The following is a 24,505-nucleotide window of genomic DNA, read 5'->3' on the forward strand; positions in this document are numbered from 1 at the left end:
TCATGGGGGCCATACGGGACCATATGGCATATGGGAACCTACAATTTCTTTAATAAATCGTATGGGGAAGAGAAATTTCTGCCTATACGAAGCCATACGGTGTATGTGTGCCTAGGTTTTGTAGGCCTACATGGAGATCTATATTTTTACACGGAAATCTGTACTGATCTTAGATTCTCTCTTACTGTTCCTGGTATAATTATCTTATTTGATGTTTATAATCATAAAAGGTCATCGTTATAGCACTGGAATCCAGAATCATAACCGTATAATTGAAAAACAGCGAAGTGCTGCAGATACAAGCTCCAAGATTCATCAAGACACGTGTGCATCTACTGTGAGGAGTTCATGGCATATTCTTTAAATCACACTTAATTTGTAATTATAACAATGAAAATAAAAACAATAATTATTTACTTTCTTTTATATTAAAAGATTCTAAGTAACTGTTAGCAAGTCCGACTGTAAAACAAGTGGGACCGGATTCAACTCCTAGTTGGGATAAGTAACCTGGTTGAGGTGTCTTCCAGGGTTTTTCCACAAACCGATTAAAAGCAAATGCAACCATCGCAGTTGATGAAACGTCGTAATATATACATTAAAATAACTATTAAATGACGGTCGGTGAGGTAGAGCGAAATAAGTAAAATATATTTCAAGGGAGAAAAATAAATAGTGTGGCTTATGGTCAAGAAAGAAATTACCATGACAGCACTTTCAATATACTTATTTGAGCACATTGTAACTCCAAGCATATTATGCATTATCTAGCCTCTGAAGGAAGTTTTACTATTAGTGCGCACATTACTTCTGAGAAAATTTTATATTATTGTACTTCGTATCTAATTTATACATAATGTCACAGCTGTCGTAAATAAAAATCGCCTGTACTCAGTCTTATCAATTCCCTGTTTGTACTTCATAATCTGCAGTATAAATAGGCTATTGTATATTTCAATTTCTTATACTCAAAATCAATTTGTATGAGAAATTTACACAATTGCATTACCAAAGGAAGGCGAATAGTAATGGCCCCTCATCACCAAAACACTACGGGGCAGCATGAGACAATGTGTGTTGTTGGAATAGTGATATTTAGTGGAGTAAATGGAAAACTAAGATAATACTACTGTCTGTCCTCGTTTCCCCACTCTCTTTTTTATTCCTTACTTCATCTCTCATCTCATTTCTTTATACCGTAATTTCATAGCAGATGGGCACCTGGTTGGGTGTAGTAAGTATTGACAATTTTTTTTACTTTAGAGTTAAATGTTAATGATTTTTAGTGACTTTTATATGTTAGTTCTAGGTTTTATACTAGGTGTCTCCGTGATGTTCTTTCAATTTGATTGGTTATAGTGGTCATTTTTTTGTAGAATTTTCGTTAATTTTGAATGGGTAATGACGTTAGTTGTTCTTGGTTGTTTGACGTGAGTGGTGTTATATTGTTCTGATTGGAAGTTCGTCATTTCATGATATTCTTTCGATTTGATTGGTTTCATTTTTTCTAGAATTTTCATTAATTTTGAATGGATAATGACGTCAGTAAGTTGTTCTTGGTTGTTTGATGTTAGTGGTGTTATATTATGTTTGATGGCTAAAGTTGTTGAAAGTTTGTCATTTTACGATATTTGTGAAAGATGTGTGAACATAGAACAGAGTATTAAATTTTGTGTCGATTTTGGTTTAGTTCTTTCGCTAGTGAATAAGAATTGTGTCGATTGTTGAGGAGAAAACTGTGATTTTAAAGAAATTATTTACTGAATTTTCCGTATAAGTTATGGTGTAACAAGTGTTCGAAAAAATTTCATTTTGTATAAATACATGGTTTAATTATGCGAAGTTAACTGCACGAGAAAGTGTTCGTTTAGTTCTTTGTTGCTTGCATGTTTTAAGTTTAGATTGCCTTGAAGCCTGGAAGTGAAGTTGTCGTTGAAGACGTCAATGAGGATTGAATTTTGTTTGATAAGGGATTTGTCCAGTAATAATATAAGGATCTTCTACTGGTCGTGCTCCAATTCATGTTTGATAAATTATTACGTTTTGATGTGTTTCAGTGATTTGTGAGGGTAAAGTGCGGACGAAAATTGCCAGAAAAATACTGCCATCTATGAAGTTCGAATGCTATCAAACACTAAAAAAATCAAACATGAAATATTAAAAATACTTCAATTTTTTTAAGGACTTCTTGTTCTTTAAAAACTGGAATACATGTTTGACTTCCCATCTTTGATTTTGTGATGTTTGGTGGCATTTGAACTTCATAGCTGGCAGAACGTTTTTGGTAGTTTTTGTCAGCCATGTTGGATTTTGCCCGCCTTCTGGGAAATTACCCTTTATTTCTCTTTTCCTCAACTCACTCTGTATTGCACACTAGTTTATGTATTATTGTCTTACCTTGTGCAGATTTGAACTGCGATGTTCTGGAGTCTTGTATTCAACCATCTGAGCTGCAATGGGTGGTTGTGAAACACACGTACAAATCTTTCTCAAAGGAGTGAACTGTAGCGAGAAAAAGTTCTGGAGAGTAAATACATAATTCCTAAGAATGACTTTATGGTCTAGGCCAAGTTTTGAATGGAAAATCCTAGAATTAAAATAACAGTTATTTCTACGAACACATATTACAATCCAGGGAGAATTTCGTAAGAATGTGATATGAATCCATTTGCTGGCAAAGTTGCAACCTGAAAGGCGAAGTAATGAGTTTGTGCAACACTACAGACAAGGCAGAAGAAGTGTTTGATTTGATAATAGCACAAGGGCAAACGCAAAGCAAAGAAAGCTGCACTTAAGTGGTTCTTTAACAAATCTGAGCAAACATGCCATGAAGTGCGCAGCTATGTACCAAGGTATGTTGTGAAGAATAGGTAGCCATTTCGTGTAAGCGATATCTTGAGGATTATTTTTATTTATTTAAACGCTCGGTTTCCTACTGGGAAGCTGGAGCGAAGTTGATTTTTTATAGTTCTGCTTACTGTTTTTTTTTAAGTTCTTATGTTAACTATTAGCCATTGGAAAAATAAAATAAATGTATTTAAACGCAAGTATTCCATCCAAAAGAGTATAAATCATTATATAATTAATATTATTATTATCATTATTATTATTATTATTATTACTATTATTAAACTAGCCAATCCAAAACATGCGTTTCCTCTACCACACCTTGTATCTGAGAATCAGTCTGCCAACAAGAATCGACTGTGAGAATCGCGCTGTAATTTCTCAGTTATCAGGAATGCTGAGATTTACTCACTTTGTATAGGATTTTTGGTCCTAGGACTACAGTATATTCCGTTTTGTATTTTCAAAATAAGTGCTAATATAATTCTGTTATCGTTTATTTCCTATGTCATGTTCCTTCTTACAAAGGCAAAATATGCGGCAATGTAACACACACACACAAATATTATAGCTACTTGGAAGATGCAACCTTCCCAAATTAACGAGTAGGCAAAATAGAGGATAAGTCTGTGAGCTAGTAAATTCGCTGTCAAAAAAAATGTAGAAATAAACATAGTCTTATATTGTTCTTCATTCTTTTAATAGTTATATAGTCACTAAGGAACGTTATTGAATTATTGTTCAATAACGTTCATCAATCCTCTGATTGAGGTTCTGACTGATATGTACATCTATTATGAGGCAGTACATCTCACTTGACGGTATGTGTCAGAGGAAGAACAATAGGTTGTATTGCATCTGAAGTTTGACGAGTGTAGCTGTCGGCCGATGTATGAAATGGAGGGGGGAAAGGAACTGGCCACCCTATCCCATTATCTTCTGACCTAGTTACCTCATAAGTATTGCCTTGTTGTTTAGACTTGTGAGGTTCAGATCTGTATTAACAACATCGTTCATCAGTGACTGATGTTGAGTCAACTGTCCGAGGACAGGTTATATCTCATAAATGACATAAATACGGCATCACTCATGAGGCAACTACTTAAGCAAGAAGATAATGAGGTATGGTGGCTAGTTCTTTCCCCCGTGTTTAATATTATTTTTCCGAAGTCTAAAACGTGCCACGAAAAGGCGGTAATAGTGAAACAGATGTAATGAAAATAGAACGACGGTTATATTCGAGTCTGAAGTTAATGCTGAACTCATATAGCCTACGTTATAGGTCAAAATTGCAACTCACCTCTTCCAAAATAGCAATCCTACGAAACAATATGAACAACATACGCATAAGTCTAATGAATTCCAGATGCAGATATGAGTTACCACAATCCATTGTTTAAAGTAAATGGATTTCTGTCAACCCGTACTCTTGCAGTTCATGCAATTAGATTCTGCATCATAACCAAACATAACCTATACCATTTCGCATGTAATGCCGAGACTTGTCTCGCTCGTTTCTAACCGTAGAAAGTTTTCACATTAAATGAAGCTAATTTCCATATTAACAGACTGTACCGAACGTGCGTGAACAGTTCCCGCGCTACAATAAGATGACAAATCAAGTTACATATATCACAACGACATAATACATTTCGCATCAAATGTTTGCTTACCTGAATATTCTTCTTATCTGGATTTCAGTAGCTATATAGGTTACGAAGAGTTTGCAACAAAGTCTTTGATAGGTTATATTCACTGTGAGCGTATGCTAAACTTTATTGCCTTTCTCCGAATGCTCAAGCACAACAGACATCTATGTTGCCGTGAATGTGGCGACTGAACACAGTTCAGTGCTCCAGATAAGCGCTGTGAAGTTAACCATAAACTTTTTAAGATAGACGACAAAAAAATTAGAGAAATCTAGGAACACATTCCATACGTCCTACTACTCTTCAGAATTTAGAATGCCAAACATTTGCTTCATCATAGCTAAAATAATAGCTACATGAAAAATTAAAAAGAAAATCCTAATTTATTTACATATTCAATCAATTAAAAAAAAGTGGTACAACCAGAATTTGTTCTGGGGGTTAAAAAAAATTGACCACAATACATGAGGTGACAAAACTTTAATTTGTTATTACTTATAAATTACAGTTTCAATTAAACAAATTCTCATTCGACTAAACAGGTCCCTAGCAAACCCATTTGCTGCTGAGTCCACATAGGCACAAATGCCGCATAAGCTTTCTCAGCAACAATGCATTTCAATAGCTCTTTCTTAAAAGAGCCAAACTCACATTCTTTTTCGAATATCACTTTCTTAGCTTGCAATCTTCTTTCTGCATAGAGACATAGATTTATATTAGAAGGACTGACAAATGTTGACTCTATGTGGCAACTAGACTTCATTCAATATCGTGATTTTTTATAAAAGGGCAGAAGTGTAGGCCTTATGCCAATTCAAGAAACAACATAATGCACTGGGAATTTTTTATGTTGGCTAAACTTCATCAATTAAGTTATTTTTAGTTAAAGGTCATAATGAGGCTTGTGGTCATTGTTGCTGTAACTTACGAGTCATTCCACATCAAATCGCACAGCAATAAAACACGACCTTCTCGTAAATGGTCAATTTTTTTTTTTCATAAATTGGAGACATCAAATAAGGCCACCTGTATTGTTTTATTTCCACAATTATCAATTATTTGTGTAGTTATGACTATTTGAAATTACGCAAATTATGCGCGCACTGTTACATAAACTCACTTGGAACTCTGTGTCTATATATAATTGAGATTTGCGGTTTGGCGCATTTGAAAGACTAAATACAACACTTATTACTTTAGGTCTATCACATATAAATTTCAAATTTGACCTAATTTTTTAATAGTTTCTTTTTCAAAGCAAACTTATTATATTAAATAGCCCAGTTAAAAATCTGGAAAAATATGGGCTTGTTCCCTGATGTATTATTTGTACACTACTGCACATAGAAATGTGGGATCTGCACACATACATTTGTAACAATTTATTTTCCGGAGGCATGCACGCGCTCGCGGTTCCCAGCTAATGAACTCCTTGCGGCAGTAGGCTAGAAGGTTTCCCGCTGAAAGTTTTACGAAATCCCCCATTGCATATAACTGATGTCGCAAACAAATGAATTTATTCATCGAATGATTAATACCTTAAGGAACAGTAAATATCTTATCTAAAGTTATTTTATTATTGTCAGCTCGGCTAAGAGGGGGAGCCCTTCACAACCTGTATGATTATACTGTAATATAGCCAAATGTTTAAAGATAGCAAGGCTGGGTAAGGCAGTAAACTTTATGGCAATAAACAGATGGCAGGAGACAAAATATAGAAGAGAAAAAAAATCAGACTGGGATTGAGTTTCATGGAGTGACGTGACTTGTATACAACATGAGTGAAGGTAAAGATCGCGTAATAAATAACAAGTGTTTAAATCCATTTGACCTTCTTAAAAAAAAGAAAAGTGCACTAAGACGCGTAAGTCGTGATTTATTGATAAAGCTCTAAAGAAGTCTTCGAATGTGCCAATATGTGATTCGTTCCGTGAAAAGTCTGTCAACTTCCGAATAAGTCAGGTGAAGTTATATGTGAAGCCGGTAGTTCTTGTGATATTAATAAACATGAATCAAACGAAAATGCGGACAGAGAAAGTGATTACCCCAGTTCTTCTTCTAACAGTTCTATGGATACAGCGCTAGAAATCAGTATTATTGAGGAATTAAACAACAGTTTGATGTCAATAGAATCCCCTATCAAGAAAAGAAAACTACAACAAAAACGATATGGTACCCCGGTGAAAAGTTTCAAAAAGTAAAAGGCTCGCTAGCAAGTAAAGTTTTTCCATGTATAAAATGCATCGTCATCCCTTCAAAAGTCAGCCATATTTTATTTTTGACGCCACAATGCCAAACCACAATACATACTTTCGTAGTATATTTCAAAGAAGATACAGATATTCGTCACAAAAGTATTGTTGTCACCTCAGAAAGCATGAATCATGACACCGATTCCTTTCACTTTTTTAACCTGAAGCAATCAATTTCTTAAAGCAAGATTTCAATGATATGAAAAAAATCATCTACTTTTCCGATGGATCAAGTTTACAATACAAAAAAAGAATTTAAAAATAATTGCTTACATGAAGACGATTATGGAGTTAGTGCTGAATGACACTTCTTTGCAATGTCGCATGATAAAGATCCATGTGATGGCATTGGAGGAACTGTTAAAAGACTTGCCACGAGAGCCAGCCTAAACAACATCATGTAAAAAAAAAAAAAAAAAAAAAAATTGATTGATTGGTCACAAAAAAAATTTCTAACGTGTCATTTATATTTTGTCCATTGAATAAGCTCAAAAACCGCACTGAAAATTTGCAGGCCAGATAAATCTAAAAGCAATAACTGGTACATTAAAATTACATTCTTTCATTCTGTTGTCAAAAACTGAATACAGTATTTAGTAAAACAATTTTCTTTCGAGAAAGAAAGTAGGCGAATGAAAATTTTAAGTGTAGTGTGAATGAAAACAAACGTTTAAAAAGAATAATGTACAAATATTTGAAGATATCATAACAAGTAAATTAGCAGTGTTTCCTCGAGTGACTTGATCCGTACTGGGTGTAATGTTGCAATGTACACTCCATCATCCAGTGCCGATAAACCTCCCAGCGCGCTTCAACGCTTCCCGCCCACTGCTGCTGCACCGACCGCCACACATTGTTTTGTAAGTAATTAAATTTCCATTAAACTATTGGAGATCTCATTGTGATTTTTCTGGAATTATTAAGAATATTTCAGTGCATCTATTAAGCATTTTTTTTTAGATTTTTAACACTGCTATTTCACATTGATATCTTTTAAAAATTCAATCATTAAAAAATATTTGTAATATCTATATTAAAAGTAGTTAGTAAATATTTAACAAAAGACAGTACTTTAAGCTTTTAAATGCATTTTTCAAAATATTTTTAACATCAATATCCTCAGAAATATGACGCTTTTTATGTTGCATTGTGCGACATATTTAACGAATTTTAACATGCAATATTTTAAAAACATGTGGACTTAGGAGGAAATAAAAATACACTTGTTGGTTTATTAGAAACATAGAGTTGGTAAAAAAAAATATAAACGCAATCAAAAATATCAAGGTCAAAATTTGTATAATTTTCTGCGATTTGACGTGGAATGACTCTTACATGTGTTCCAGTCAACACATAGCTTTATAAGACGGATATATGCTATAATTTTTAATATTGTTCATTATTTTGAAGTAGACGCTCTAGCAGGGGCGGCTTTCGAAGGGGGGCTGCGGAGCTGCAGCACCCCCAGACATTTGTGGCTCTTGTCTCGTTTTATGTTGTAAAATACATTTATTATACAGTCTCTATTTAGCGGCTCGAATTTTTTTTTTTAATTTCGCTTTCATTGACATGCACACAATCGTTAGTGAAGTCACTTCCTCCTCTGGTGCTGCCAGAGCGAAACCAGAGACAAGGACAGATTGGTGAAGCCACTTCCTCCCCTGGAGCTGCCAGTCTCGTCTCGGATGCTTTGCGCGTTAGTTTTACCCCTCCCCCTGCTGCCCCTCGCCATGAATCCAGGCGCTGCAAAATTTGCAGCAGTTTGTCAGCAGCGCGCAGTTTTAAATACATTTTCTTTAACTTTGTGAGTATAACAAGTGCAACGATGTTTAATTCTGTACAATACTTACCGTCTATTCAGTTCAGAACCTTAACAATTCAGGAGAAATGTGAAATTAAGTGCCCATTAGTTGAATCTCATAATGGAAAGAGCAGCTAAACAAAATAGCCTACAAAGCTCGCATATTTTTTGCTAATTTATCCAGTATCACTGCTTTCTTCCCTCGATCTCCACACAATCTGTATTAGATTAATGTGTTTCAAAGACAATTCCATCAGCTGGGGCAACAAGACAGAGTTTTAAAATAAGAACAATAAATGATGTTCATGAGAAGAAGCCATTGCTAGAATGTTTTCAAACCATAATGGAATCTGAAACATCTAACAACATCACAATAAAAGAGGCAAGCGCCCTGGTGCGTACTCTTGAAGATCCTGAATTCAATTTCTGGCTCAGTTTTTTTTTTCATTTATTGATGTATCATGTAGATATAGCCTATTATACAACCAACTACAACATCGCCAGTTAGATATTTTTAAGGTTCAAGTCTGCATATAAAAAATTAAATTATGGTTTATTTAACGACACTCGCAACTGCAGGAGTTATATCAGCGTCGCCGGTGTGGCGGAATTTTCTCCCGCAGGATTCTTTTAAATACCAGTAAATCTACTGACATGAGCCTGTCTCATTTAAACACACTCAAATGCCATCGACCTGGGCCGGGATCGAATCCACAACCGACTATGCTACTGAAGCCGACTCTGCATATCAAGCTTCGTTAATGCCATACAGACAATACGGAACAGTGCACAGTTGAGCAGCGAGATCTGTGAAAATGAAAACCCTAAAAAGCGTCTTAAGTTCGAAAGGATTCAGACAAGGGTTGCGGCAGCCAAGGAATTGTGTGGCCTCATTTTCACACAAGCTAACACCCGATTCCAGTTCATAGATCATCTGATATTATCTTCTCTTCTGTGTTAAGAAAAATTTGAATGCTACAAAAGCTCATTTCCTGAAAATGATCTAAATGAATGTCTAATGTTCGATAAAGACAAACTAAAAACGTAACTCTCTGTGTTGTCTCAGAGACAAGAATTCAGAAATATCAGTGACGCAGTCAAGCTCTTGCAGTTTCTTCTACCTGAGAACTTGCAGGCCTCATTTTCAGAAGCTGTGGAACTACTACGCATAGCTATCACATATCAATGACAACTTCCGAACCAGAACGTTGTTTTTCGTGTTTGAAAAGAGTAAAATTCTATCTTAGAAATACGATGAGAGAAGAGAGACTGACCGCATTAGCTGTGTTTTCCATTGTAAAGACTATGTTAAACGACATACCGGATTTTAATAAGAAGATGATTCAAAAGTTTGCAACCTACAAGATAAGGCGCATGGAACTAATCTTTAAATAAGTTAAGTTGCATGGTTTATTTTTGTATGCAGCCCCCCTGAATTCAATACCCACGAGCCGCCACTGTGCTCTAGTTAATACTAATACTACAAAAGGCAAGGGGTTTGCAAATCAAGATATCTGCACATCTAAATGATGCTTCCGAAAGAGCAGCAGCTACAGAACTAGCTATACGAAGTGACAAATCTGATGCAAAATTTATCAGAGGCCACAGTATGAGCCTTGTGACAAATTTTGCGATTACCATACGAGCTCTACAAAAGCACGATCTAAATCAGTTACCATATGCTGTAAGCATATGGTAACTGATTTAGATCATTATTTTCACAGTTCTTTGCTAAAATTTGCCATTATAGATGTGCAACAAAAACTGTCCAATTTTATAAATTTAAAGATTAGTGGCCGAAATAAGTTATTAAAGAAACATCTATGGAGAAAGCTAATGCCGGGCATCATAAGATGTTCCTTTACTATCGGTAATTTGTAACACTTCATTTATGACCAGGAGCATCCAGGAGTTATTATTTCCTCACCATTCATCATTGGTTTACCACTCACATCTTTGTTTTTGCATCATAATTCGAATACATCTCCTGTACTGAACTCTCTAGTGTTACTGCACATCCAGAAACAATACTTTTACTTAGAAAGAAAAAACTTAATGACGCAAAGAAAGTAAAATCATACATTAAGGATAATATTAAAGTATTTTATGAGGATATTGAACAGTGGACCCAACAATGAAGTGAAAAAATCAAACAAATCAGTATAATATTAGTCTATATTTTCATATTGCAAAAAAAAATAAATAAATAAAAAATAATAATAATACATTTCAAATTGCTCAAATTCATGTTTTGTGTACAGTAATACAATGTATTAATAAATCTCGATTTTCATACAAAACTCATTTTTATTATATATATATATATATATATATATATATATATATATATATATATATATACAAAAAAATTCCTGTTAAAATATATTTTTTGTTGAAAGGACATAAGTCCAGCTAATGTAACTGGCCCTACATAGGGCATAATTGATTATTTTTCCAAATACACTTCTCACGCATGTGAGTTAAGTATAACTTCTTAATTTGAATAATCGAGAACATTAATAAACTTAAGGGGAGAGGATGGTATTTTTTTTTATTTTTTCCTATTTGGAGTAAAATATTAATTTTTTGTAGAAAAATATTTTGAAAAAAAAAATTGGAGGCCCAAATTTGAAAAAAATATACCAAATTAAGAATTGTACTAAAACCGATATATCTAAACCGTTTTTAAAGATAGATTCAAATAGTTTTTTGCAATGTATTTGCAAAAGCATGTTCTACAAACTGTCTGTAACAGAATTTTGATATTAGTCCCTACGTTTGTAAAATAAACAATTAAAATTTTATAACAATTTTCTGATTTCCTTTCATGCAAACAAACGCACGTATTTTTAAATGAAATCAATTAACAAAATTCTTTTAAAGAGAAAAATTTCCTAATAGTCTGAAGGATGTGTGTTCTCAATTTCATGTATGTATCTTTAATAGTTCAGAAATTATATCCATTTTTGTCTGGCAAAGTAGCGAAAAAAATGAAGTTACTAGAAACGGATAAAAGAGGGTGTGTGATTTAAAAATCCATAGTGTAGGAAGTTTAAAAATGACGTCTCCTCATCCGATAAGGGCACAAATACCCACAAAATGTTATACAATGCATTCCACACATATCAAAGGGTATTTTGAAGATAAAAACTTTTTTTTGAAAATTTAATTTACCGGAAACAATAATAAAAGTGGGCGAGTGATTTAAAAATCCATAACGTAGGAAGTTTAAAAATGGCGACTCAACATCCGATAAGGGCACAAATACCCACAAAATGTTATGCTATGCATTCCACACATATCACAGAGTATTTTAAAGATTTTTTTTTTTTTTTTTTTTTTGAAAATTTACTCATTTTTCACCAAAAAATACCATGCTCTACCCTTAAATGCTTAAGTAGGAAATAGTTTTTTGTTTTTTCTGTAAAATTTGTCTTTCTGGACTTCGGACTTTTAAAAAACAGCTATTTGTTTATGCTCAAGTGCAACACGTTATGAGTGTTATGACGACATGCCAGTATGGCACACTTAAAAAAGAACTGGCCCAGGTTCTTTCACATCACTTACCGGTATTGCTTATTGTGCTCCTGCCTAAACATGAGATGTATCTGTACCTAAACTGCGGCTTCTTTAATGTCGTAAGACTGACTACATAAAATGAAAGTTATCTCTTTTCGGTCTGTTTTAGTAGTTTTTACGTGTTTCCCCAAGTCAAATGAAGTGAATATGAATAAATCTAGTCGACAAAAAAGCACCGTCAGCTAAACTAAAAATTTACCGTTACTAATTTTAAACTCTTAGATTGGTTTGGTCATTAAAGAATGAAACTCAAATGACACGGCTATACTGTGTGTGCTATGGGGAAATATCGAAGACTGATCTCGAGTTCTACCAGGCATGGCCTGATTTAGGCAGGAGACTATGGTGCCTATGCTAGGGCCTCATGATTCTGGGGGCCTCAAAATCCAGGAACAAGTCTTTTTATTAAACGAATTATGCAAAATGAAATAACTCTGCCAACTGAAAATCAGAACTCATGAAATAAGTAATTATATATTGAATTATTATTTTAGAAAACTCATAAAAAATCACTTTATTATTTTAAGTTTAGAGTCATAAGTTGATTACAGATTTCAGCTTGTAAAAGTAGGATACCATGTACAGTTCATGCAAGTTGTATCACTAGGCATATTTAAATAATTAATAATGAATTTGTTACCAATTTTTTTGTTCCGATAAGCTTGTTAATTAATCAATGTTTTCCTAAAGTCCGTCATAAACTTAACTCATTTAATAGTGTGATATTTTTTATTTTAATTCTACTTGATGAACGTCTTCGGTTTTATAAACCATCTTCAGATCACAGTACCTCTATTGAACTGTTATACTGATGTGCAATAAGTTACATTTAACATATTATGGAGTCTAACCGCGAAACCAGGTGGCCCGGGTTCGATTCCCGGTCGGGACAAGTTACCTGGTTGAGGGTTTTCCAGGATTTTCCCTCAACCCAATATGAGGAAATGCTGGGAAACTTTCGGTGCTGGACCCCGGACTCATTTCACCGGCATTATCATCTTCGTCTTATTCAGACGCTAAATAACCTAAGATGTTGATAAAGCGTCGTAAAATAACCTACTAAAATAAATAAAATAAAAAACCATATTATGTTAAAATATAAAATATAAAATACAAGATATCATAAAACGTTAATGAATGTAAATATATAAAATGTTAACATGTTAAATTGAAATAATCCAAAATAAAGGTTGTTTTGCAGCATATACAGTCCTTTAAAATATAAACGATTATTTTCTTATGACCATTTTACATGATAACTATCACGAAAACTGCACTTAGAAATTAATTACTGTATAAATTATGAATCGTTGAAATCCAAGGGAATGAATATGCAGCATCATGGTTTGATTTTACGCAGCGCCCAGGAGCCCGTGTGGTCTTGTGGTCTGAAACTACGCGAAAATTGTTATATTAACGTTATGAAAACGATTTAAGGTTGTTTTAAAAAAATTATCGTTTTTTTCTATGTATTCCTCTTTTTTCATAAGTACAATGGCATCATTTTTATAGGCTTTTACGTGCACTATTCCATTACCCTCTATTTTTTTTTTAAGTAGATTTAATTGTTTTTGAGTATGTTTTGTCTGTTTGAATCGTTGAGTTGTTCTAGGGTCTTGCATGTGTTTATTAATTAATTCTAGAAATTCTTATTTGCATAATTGGATAGAGAAATGACATACTGGGTTTCGATAGCTAGGTTTTCCAAAACTTTCTGTTTATTAACATATGGAAAATTTAATTTGTAACCGTTGGATAAGATGCTAGATTCTGCTTCTGTGTGTTATAATTCCGCAAGGTTAACAATTCTATTGTGTTTTATTAGTTGCTGTGCTTGGATTCTTTTTATCTAGTGGTTGGTTTCTAGTCAGCTTTGTCTTCATTTTCTTTCGTACAGTTGCATATTTAGTTTTCATGATGTTACTAATTCTTTCATTAACTTGATCAAAAATTTCATTGCATAGGGAACACATGGAACTAATTATCATAAGATGAAGATCGTAAGGTGTTTGATGTAAATGTTGTTTTTTTTCTTGTGAAGAAAACTAATTTCATTTTTTAGCCATTTTATTTTAAGCTGCTGTTTTGTTTTCTGTGCTGTGAAAATATGAGAACGAATACTAATGTTCGTGTATGATGGGGTTAACCCAATAAATTGACATTGTATATTAAACCATAAGTTTGCATTAGTTTTATGTAACTTTATTTTTGTGTTCAAATAGAGGTAGTATAACTTAGCCTGACTGGCGTTAATGAATTTTATACCCATTTTTTGTTCCGGCAAGCTTGCAGATTTATCAGTGTTTTCCTAAAGTACGCCATAAACTCGTCTTATATAATAGTGTGATATTTTTTATTTCATTCTACTTGATGAACGTTTTCGGTTTGCATAAACAATCTTCCGATCACATTACTTTTATTGAACTGTTATACTGATGTGCAATAGGTTACATTAACCATATTATGTTCAAATATAAAATACAAGATATCATAAAACGTTAATGAATGTACATATTTAAAATGTTAACATGTTCAATTAAAATAGTCTAAAATGAAGGTTGTTTTGCAGCATATACAGACCATTCAAATATAAACGGCTATTTTCTTATGACCATTTATCCAAGATAACTATCATGAAAAGTGCATTATAAATAAATTATTGTATAAATTATGAATCATTTAAAAATCCAAGCACCATGGTTTGATTTTAAGCAGCGCCCAGGAGCCCGTGTGGTCTGAAACTACGTGAAAATTGTGTTATATTAACGTTATGTTATGAAAACGATAATCGCGAAGAGTAAACGAATTACAAAGTATTGTTAGAGGTGTTCAATTTCATTCGAATTATCGCCACGCAGAAAAATTAAAATGAGCATTGTTGCAGGTGTTCACGTTTCATTCGTAAAGTGTGTCTCAAAATAAAATGTATCATATCAAAGACTTCGTTGTAAATAAAAAAAATGTGATATAAAGAGACTTCCTGGATAGCATAAAATTTATTTTTCAATTCCAAAATTTCGCGACACACTCCATGGGGCTGTGCGACGCGCCGGTTGGGTACCACTGTCTTAATGTCTAAAAGTGTCTACAGTCTACCACTGTGGAGTAATGGTCAACACGTCTGGCTATGAAACCAGAGGACACCGGTACAAATCCTGATTGGAAGTTTTCCCCACAACCAATTGAAGCGGAACTCCTGGGTAGTTTTCAGCGTTGGATCTCGGACTTACATCGCCATTATTATTCATATATATTCATCCATAGAATAGCAAGGGTTAAGTTCATAGTACGGCGTGCTGTACTTGTATAAGAGCGCGGCCATTCGGCTAACCAATCATTCACAAGAATAGGAGTGGTAAGCACAATAAGCCTCAGGTTGCAGTGTAAGCCTTCGGGTTCCTCTTCCATAGAAAAGAAAGAAGTGTTTATGTGTAATAATTCATCATTTCTTTCAAATCTATGGCAACAAACTGTGATATAAAGAACTTTACAATACGAGCACATTTACTGAGCAACACTTTTACAAACTTCGCAAAGGCCGACAGAGGGAGACTACGTCCTGAAAGAACCCAGTTGTCAAGCAATACACAGGAAGAGCAGATACCCTCTTGTTTGTTTCAGGGATGCTTTGTCAGCATGTGGCTGTGTATTCGTCGGTCAGTAGGTGCGTTCATTATATAAAATCTCCTACTAACTTTGTCTCTTCGTACTTTAAAAGAAAATATCTAGCAAAAAATTACTAAAATCCCACCTCACATCTCACATTCTAAGCCTTAACAAGAAATTCCCTACGCACATGCCACGAATATATATCTACGAGAGGCATCATTTTTACGGTCATTTCCCATTATTATTTCAAAATGCAATATCAGTCAATCCTTTCAGCAATTATATAAATACAAAATAAAAAACTAGGTTTACAAAAGGACATCATTTCTACAACAAGAATCCGCCATCAGGAGGCATGTAACTAAAAACTCCTCACTGTATTTCTGTATTAAAATTCCCAATTTTCGAAAAAAGATTTACACAATAAAAAAAAAAAAGATAATTTAACTCTGGCTTATGTGTAAACAAATATAACCTTTTCGCTTATCCTTACATGTGACACTTTCCATAAGCAATACATTTGAAAGGACTTTCTCAAGTGGAAAGACACTTATTTTTTCAGACAATCCATTACTCACAAACCACAGTTAACTAGTCTGACACCTGAGAGCAAACGGCTGCGAAGTTTCAGCAGAAGAGAATTTGAAAATCCGTTCTCTAACAGGACATGTGAACGGTCTCCTTGCCTGTGGTGTACATAGACATTGTAGAGGTGTCCTGCTTGTGAAAAACACTGTCCGCAAATATCGCATTTTAATGAACTTAGACTTTGTGAATGTTTACATGTTCGAGTACCTCAATTGAGAGATTTTCCACAAACCTCACATTTGAATGGCACTTCGCATAAGTTTCTTTAACTATACTAAATCTCAGAAAAACTTTCCACACCTGGCATTACCTTTCGCCTGTGTGCATGCGTGCATGTCTCTTTAAATTTGAGGAATCTGTGAAACATTTTCCACATACCTCGCATTTGAATGGCCTTTCGCCTGTGTGAATGAGTACATGTTTCTTTACGTATCCCAATGATGAGAAAGACTTTCCACACACCTCACATTTGAAAGGCCTTTCGCCGGTGTGAACACGACCGTGTCTGTTTAAAGTTGACGAATCTGAGAAACGCTTTCCACACACTTCGCATTTGAAAGGCATTTCGCCGCTGTGAGTGCGTGCATGTCTACTTAGAGCTGCTGAGGCAAAGAAACACTTTCCACACACTTCGCATTTGAATGGCCTTTCGCCGCTGTGAGTGCGTGCATGATTGTATAAAGTTGATGGAGCAGAGAAACACTTTCCACACACTTCGCATTTGAATGGCCTTTCGCCGCTGTGAGTGCGTTCATGATTGCGTAATGTCGAGTATACAGAGAAACACTTTCCACACAAATCGCATTTGAATGGCCTTTCGCCGATATGAGTGCGTACATGACTGTGCAATGTTGATAGTGCATAGAAACATTTTCCACATAACTCGCATTTTAATGACCTTTCGCCTGTATGTATGGCTACATGTTGCTTTAAGTTCCCCAATTGTGAGAAACGTTTGCCACACACTTCGCATTTGAATGGTCTTTTGCCTGTGTGTATACGTGTATGTACGTTAAAATTTCCCGGATCTGAAAAACACTTCCCACACAACTCGCATTTGAAGGGCTGTTCGCCAGTGTGTATGCTCCCGTGTCTGCTTAAATCCTTGGTTGTAGAAAAACATTTCCCACAGACATCGCATTTAAATGACTTTCTTATTGTGTGTATATGATAATGAAGTTTCATAGATTGCGGTGTTACAAAAACTTCGTTGCATATATTACACTTCATAGAATCACGGCTTACGTCTCTAATGTTTGAACAGTCTGCACCATTGCTACCACACTGTGTCAATTTGTCTTCCTCAGGTTCAATGCTGGCAAGTCCTTGTGACAGACTATTAACATTATCCTCAATGCTGAAATGAAAAAAAGTTATTGTCGTCCACTATAATCAATGTGGTGGTATTAAAATCCATTAATCATTACATTATACAGAGTTAGTTAAAAGTCCAGTGCCACCCAAGTAACTTTTGAAGCATGTGGTTCAGTGACATGAAACTTTGTATGTGGGGATAACTATATACTAAGATCTCAGTAATGGTATTACCGACTTTTTTTTACTTCCGGTTTAACCGGAAGTAACTCCTACTCTCTTATTTTAAATAGAACACCCATTATATTTTTTTATTTTTGAATTGTACTCATTAAGAGCTTTTGAAAAAGTACCCACACTTGATACTTCTGTACACATTCAGTGTTGCTAAGTCAAGAAAACAGAAAAGCGTATCAAATATTAAAATAATAAAATACTCCATCCTTAACAAAAAGAAAGCCACCGGCGTGGCTCTGTCGGTTAAAGCCCTTGAGCTCGGTCGTGGTTTCGATCACCGCTTAGGCTGATTACCTGGTTGGGTTTTTCCCCAGTTTTTCCATAACCGTATGGTGAATACCAGGTAATCTATGGCGAATCCTCGGCCTCATCTCGCCAAATACCATTTCGCTATCACCAATCTCATCGACGCTAAATAACGTCGCAGTTGATACAGCGTCGTTAAATAACCAACTAAAAACAAAAACCAAACAAAGCTAGCTCACCTTCTAAATTCTGTGTTCAAACTGGCAGCCCTGAGCTGCTTGACAATGTGTCAGTCGATCATAGAAACCATTTAAGGAATGATTTAACCAGGCTTTAGGAATATCTTGCACCACTTCCATTATTCGATGCTCCAGATCTTCTAAGTTGTTGGGTCTCTCTCGATATACTACTGACTTCAAATGGTCCCAGAAAAAGAAGTCCAAAGGCGACAAATCTGGGGATCTAGCTGGCCACTCTATGTGACATCTCCTACCAAATCTTCGTTGTAGAAAAACCTGGTCTAAATGCTCACGAACATTCTGTCCATAGTGAGCTGGAAGTCCATCTAGTTGGAGATAGATGTCATCTCTGGGTAGACGATGGTTGGCAGGATGTCGAAACAAGTTTGCGATGGCCGGTACTACTTGATTTTGGAGCAAATACAAATATCTATTTGAATTTAACGTTTCTCTAAAGAAGAAACAACTAATAATATGGCCACCAATCATACTAGTCCAAACATTAAGTTAATGCGTGTGGTTCTCCTCCCTTCATTGTGGTTTTACGTCTGACCTGTATCAGCAATTGTGTCTGTTGACAAATCAATTCAGGCAGAATGTGGCTTCATCTGAGAATACAATTTGTCTAAGAAAAGGCGAATTGTTGTTAATAAATTCCATCGTTAATAAAATTCATAAAACTGCATTCTTCTGTCCTTGTCCTCTGAAAGTTCCTGCAATAGTTGCATTTTTTAAAGACGTTGCTTGGCGCTTGTAAGGATTTTCATCTCGGAACTTTGGCTTATATTGGATTCCAACGCCAAATTTGTAGAAGATACTTATGGATTTTCTCGCATATGGAGGAGAACGTCCAATGAAGTATTATCATTAATTGCACTTTTCGGGCGACCTGATCTTGGTAAGTCCTTTACGCTTCCAGTTTCAGTGAATTTCCTTACGTTCGTTGCCACTGTTGTATATAGAATTGGATTGCAATCCGAGTGCATAGCATTAAATAAATTCGCTGCCTCTCGATGAGATCGTTGTCTGTCTCCATAGTCAAAAATCAATAAAATTTTAATTCTTTCCCTTTCGCTCCATATCAGACAATTATTTAACACACTAGAATGTCAGATTTATTTCCTTAAATAAGATGTCTGTATCAATAAACATGTTTCCATGGATATAAACAATAAACAATCAAATGACAGTAAACAAAAGAAGCGCTTTACACATATTCCATGAATATAAAGAAAGCACAGTCAAATCACAGTAAACAAAATAAGTATTTTACTCGTATTATTCGTTAGACCTATACTTTTGTGTTTTTTTTTTATTTAGCAACACTGAATTTGTACAGAACTATCAAGTGTGGGTTCTTTTTGAAAAGCTCTTAATGAGATTTATTACAAAATATATATATATATATATATATATATATATATATATATTGGGTGTTCCATTTATGTTCCATTTATAATAAGACAGCTGGAGTTACTTCCGGTTTAACCGGAGTTTTTAGTATATGGTTATCATCACATACCAAGTTTCATGTCACTGAACCACATGCTTCTAAAGTTATTTAGGTGGTGCGGGACTTTTAACTAACCTTATACATCACATAACAGCACAGTCAAATGGACTTTTTGTTAGCATATTCGTTTTAAGACCTGTTTGAGTTATACGGCGCTCTGCTTTAGAAAATGACATTTGACAGGCTGTACCACACTATTTCTAAGATACTGCTCAATTTATATAATAATCTTATACAACACAATATTTTTAAATTCTGAATTGTTACATTATCCATAATTATATCTAAATGGTTTTATGGCTTTAATAGACCCCATAAATAGTGATTTCATTGTCATTGGGAGTTCCAAATCGGAGATTGTTCTGTTTCCTAGTTTGTTTTCAGCCTACGTACAAATTAGCAAATACGAGTATACAGTGAAAGTGGTAAAATAGTACTTACTTACTTACAAATGGCTCAGGGAACCCGAAGGTTTATTGCTGACCACACATAAGCCAGCCATCGGCCCCTATCCTGTGCAAGATTAATCCAGTCTCTATCATCATATCCCACCTCCCTAAAATTCATTTTTATATTATTCTCCCATCTACATCTCGGCCTCCCCACTGGTCTTTTTCCCTCTGGTGTCCCAACGAACACTCCATATGCATTTCTGGATTCGCCCATACGTGCTACATGACTTGCCCATCTCAAACGTCTGCATTAAATGTTTCCAATTATGTCAGGTGAATAATACAATGCGTGCAGTTCTGCATTGTGTAACTTTCGCCATTCTCCTGTAACTTCATCCATCTTAGCCACAAATATTTTTTTTAAGAAACTTATTCTCAAACAACCTTAATCTCTGTTCCTCTCTCAAAATGAGAATCCAAGTTTCACAACCATACAGAACAATCGGTAATATAACTGCTTTATAATTTCTAACTTCCAGATTTTTTGACAGCACATTAGATAACAAAAGTTTCTCAACCGAATAAAACAGGCATTTCCGATATTTATTCTGCGTTTAATTTCCTCCTGAGTGTCATTCATATTTGTTACTGTTGTTTCAAGATATATGAATTTTTCCACGTCTTCTAAGGATAAATCTCCAATTTTTACATTTCCGTTTCATACAATATTCTCGTCACGAGACATACTCATATACTTTGTCTTTTCGGATTTACTTCCAAACCTGATGTAACCCGCTCAATTCCAAAACCTCTCTGTTATCCTGAACTTTCCTAATGGCATATTCTAGAGCTAAGGTAAAAAGTGAAGGTGATAGTGCATCTCCTTGCTGTAGCCCAGAGTGAATTTGATAAGCTAAAAAGTAACATAATTCATCTTTTACAGCACTCTAAAATTGTTCACTTCATTTACTATTTCCTTTTGAACAACAAATGTCTACATTTCTCAATTATATGAACACATTTATTGTTGTGTTATATGCCCATCTTTTACCTTCCAGTATTACTGAGAAATGTGGAGCAACCAGTAAGAACAGTGCAATTAGTTCCCTGTCTGGAGGCACATCTGTAATACATTTTCTAAGTCTTAATAAAAAAAAAAAGCTTACTGTTTCTTTTCTAAGTACGAGTATGAAATAAGATGAGAGGCTGTTATTAAACATAATTATGCAAGTCAAGAAAGAAAGAGAATTGTAGCAGTGGTTGATAAAGTAGACCTACTTCCTGCAATGGAATATGATAACATAATCTATCATAAGTGAACACTGATTAAAACAGACACATATTCCCATGACCAATAAAAAATTAAGAACGCTAGAGGAATGAACCCGGTTTTTAAGTGACGAAGAGAAAGAAATATAATACGCTAATGAAATGAGGATACAAGGGAACTTCCACTTTATGTATTTGATCTAGTTATCTAACATTTTTCATTCTACATGGGCAAAAATAAATAATGTAAATTAGAGACTATAAAAATAAAGGTATCAAATAAATAAGAACTGAAAGAAAGGGTGAAACTGATACAAGTAGCCTGAAAATATACAAAAATACTCCTGGTGGATACTGACGAAATAATGGGCTACACAAGTTATATATGATTGCTGTTACTGTAACAAAAACCAGGAAAGAACACTGGAATAGGTCGGTAAACTGCTAAGGATGAACGATAGGTAACACGAAAGCAAATAGCACAGAACCAGTTAGAAGATCAAGTAAGATAGGTATTTAGAAATTAAAGATGTTCATTCTAACGAACAAATTGAAAGAGATGAGGCAAATCTCTAAGATAAATTGGATATAGAACTTTCATTCTACTGTGCATACTGCAACATGTGAACAACAGTGCAACTCTGAAAATACTAGCTAAAAAAACTCCTGCTCGATATTTTATTTTATCCAGTGCTAAAGTAAAGATATACATACACGTGTATGTAACGCTGATACAGTTAATTTTTATACATTCAATGGCATAATTTTAAATAGCAAAGTTGCCAACATTTCTTAGGGATATAGTGATGTTGACTATTGCATTATGTAGGCATTATAATAAAAATTAAAAAACTCGTGGCAACATTCACAGTGATCGACTTGCGCACCACGAAAAGCACTGAACTAGCACAATCCACAGGGACTGCAGGTGCATATTGTTGGACCATTGGATCTATGCCCCTTCAGCGCTGTCGTCGTTCTTGGAAAAGTTAACGCCTCTACTCACCCCATTCCACCCGTTTCTCTCCCACTACGTCAAACACTAGGCCACGAACCTTGCCGAATAGGGATGTTGCCAAACTTCCGTCAAACAGTATCATGTCTCTTGAATGTTGCTTATAATACTGTAAGGTTAATTATTACTTATTCGTAATTTAATTTAAGTAGGTCTAATGACGCTGATTGACTTATGCAAAATGCTATTACTTGCTTAATAATATTTCTTTCACCACTCCGTGCTACAGTATTCATGTTGAGTTGACAACACTGGACTGCAAGTGCAAATAAACTGTCCCGTAAGAAGGCTCAAAATTGTGAGTAGTGGGGGAGAGAAAGAGAGAGGGATAGAAAAGAGAGAAATAGGAATACAGGGGGAGAAATGAATTGCCGAGGCTGAAAAGGAATTAAGGTTCAGTTCGCATATATTACGGGGACACAGATTCGATGGTCGGACTATATAAATGTTATCAATCAAAGTACTGACATGTGATCACACCCTAAACGACATCACGGTTCTGAAAGGACAGCAGAAACATACGTAAAGCAAGACATAATATGACAATGATCATTTTAGTGAATCTCATGTCATTTCGGTACCAAAATATGTTGAAGTGTCAATATGTATAACCACTCCTGGTTGAGTGTTAGAGAAGGCCGTATGGCCTTAACTCTGCCAGGTTAAATAAATCATTATATTATTATTATTATTATTATTATTATTATTATTATTATAAATATAATATAAATTAAAACGTATGATACATTATAAAATTTGTCCTACATAATCATTAAATGAAGCTATAAAAGACTGGAACAAGTATAATTAGCACAATATACTCACCTCTCAGAGAAAACTTCATCCTCCTCTAAAGATACTTCTACTATCTGTTCCGGCTGATCACTGTCCACATCGAAAAAATCTTCCTGGAAAAGTGAGTGAATAATGAAGAGAGCTTTAGTTGCCTATATATACTGAAAAGTTACAATGAAATTCACTTCCTGGGAAGAATAAGTTTTTCCATGCTTTCGAGGTTATTGTCTGTTGCCTACCAGAAATATATGTACCTGAATTACAAGTTTATTTCCAATCTAAAATGGAAGTGGTTTAAATTGAGGAAATATAAAAAATACGAAAATAATTAATAGTATTCTAGATTAATTAACGGCTCTGATACAATTCAGGGCACAAAGTGTGATAGTGAACCACTTACATCAGCTTCAGACTTCAACTCAGGAGAACTGATATCCACTGGAGTGTCTTCTACTTCACACTTCACGAAAGCAAAGCTAGAGGGAACTGGTGTAGCTTCAACATTTATGTCTGATGTGAAGCTATGGTCCACGCATTCTGTCTTTATGCCCCTTACTTGAAGATTCGATACATTTCTTTCCTAAGGAACATAAAGGCATCATAAGAAATAATTGCATTTAGCTATTTTAAAGTTCACATCATGTATAGTAGCCATCAATCTCGTTCTGCTTGGCTGTCTTTTGCTACCAGTTTCTGAAGAGAACTGAAGGCAGAATGCGAACCAAACCTTAAGGAACACAAGCAACAATAGCCGGTAGTAATAACAGACCAAGTACACCGTGTCCAACATCATTATAACAGTTTCTGCGTTAGGACATTTTTTAAGATTTATTTGAAGGCAGTCATACAAAAACGATGTCACTGGATTAGCATTGATTTTGCTTGAGTTTCCATGGAACAATAGAAGTAGGAATTTCCGTGAAGCAATAATAGAACAAAATTACTCCAAATATCTTTCATTATTTAATAATAATTGCAAGAAAAAATTTTTAAATTGTTATACATAAAACACATCACCAATAAGCACATACTCTATACAGCTCAATCTGTAAATGGTTGAACCAACTGCACAAAAGCGTATGGACAGAATGATATACGTCCTGTGAGCAGTTAACTGCCGATGCACATGAGATGCTTGATTGAAACCCCTAGCATCATTG

General features: G+C 34.7%; 2 protein-coding genes across 6 annotated transcripts in view; both read right to left on the reverse strand.

Moving 5' to 3' along the window:
• The window catches only part of LOC138691559 (zinc finger protein ZFP2-like), a 54,410-nt gene extending 49,765 nt beyond the window's left edge, over window positions 1-4,645 (reverse strand). For 2 of the 3 annotated variants that reach the window (XM_069813622.1, XM_069813620.1), the window contains exon 1: window positions 4,521-4,645. The gene's annotated coding sequence lies outside the window, so the exon portion shown is untranslated. Of the gene's footprint in view, window positions 1-2,397; window positions 2,503-4,520 lie in introns of all 3 variants that reach the window. The other variant, XM_069813621.1, reaches the window with a different exon arrangement.
• An 11,450-nt stretch (window positions 4,646-16,095) lies between these two features.
• Window positions 16,096-24,505, reverse strand: part of LOC138691574 (zinc finger protein 98-like) — a 54,637-nt gene continuing 46,227 nt past the window's right edge. For all 3 annotated transcript variants that reach the window (XM_069813675.1, XM_069813673.1, XM_069813674.1), the window contains 3 exons: window positions 23,746-23,925; window positions 23,376-23,458; window positions 16,096-17,682 (listed from right to left, as the gene is read on the reverse strand). Coding sequence is in view for 2 of the 3 variants with exons in the window: in XM_069813673.1 (XP_069669774.1) it covers window positions 16,632-17,682; window positions 23,376-23,458; window positions 23,746-23,925 (1,314 nt within the window). In the remaining variant the exon portion in view is untranslated. The remainder of the gene's footprint in view (window positions 17,683-23,375; window positions 23,459-23,745; window positions 23,926-24,505) is intronic.

The sequence above is a fragment of the Periplaneta americana genome, chromosome 16 (assembly GCF_040183065.1).
Source record: "Periplaneta americana isolate PAMFEO1 chromosome 16, P.americana_PAMFEO1_priV1, whole genome shotgun sequence".
NCBI lineage: Eukaryota > Metazoa > Arthropoda > Insecta > Blattodea > Blattidae > Periplaneta > Periplaneta americana.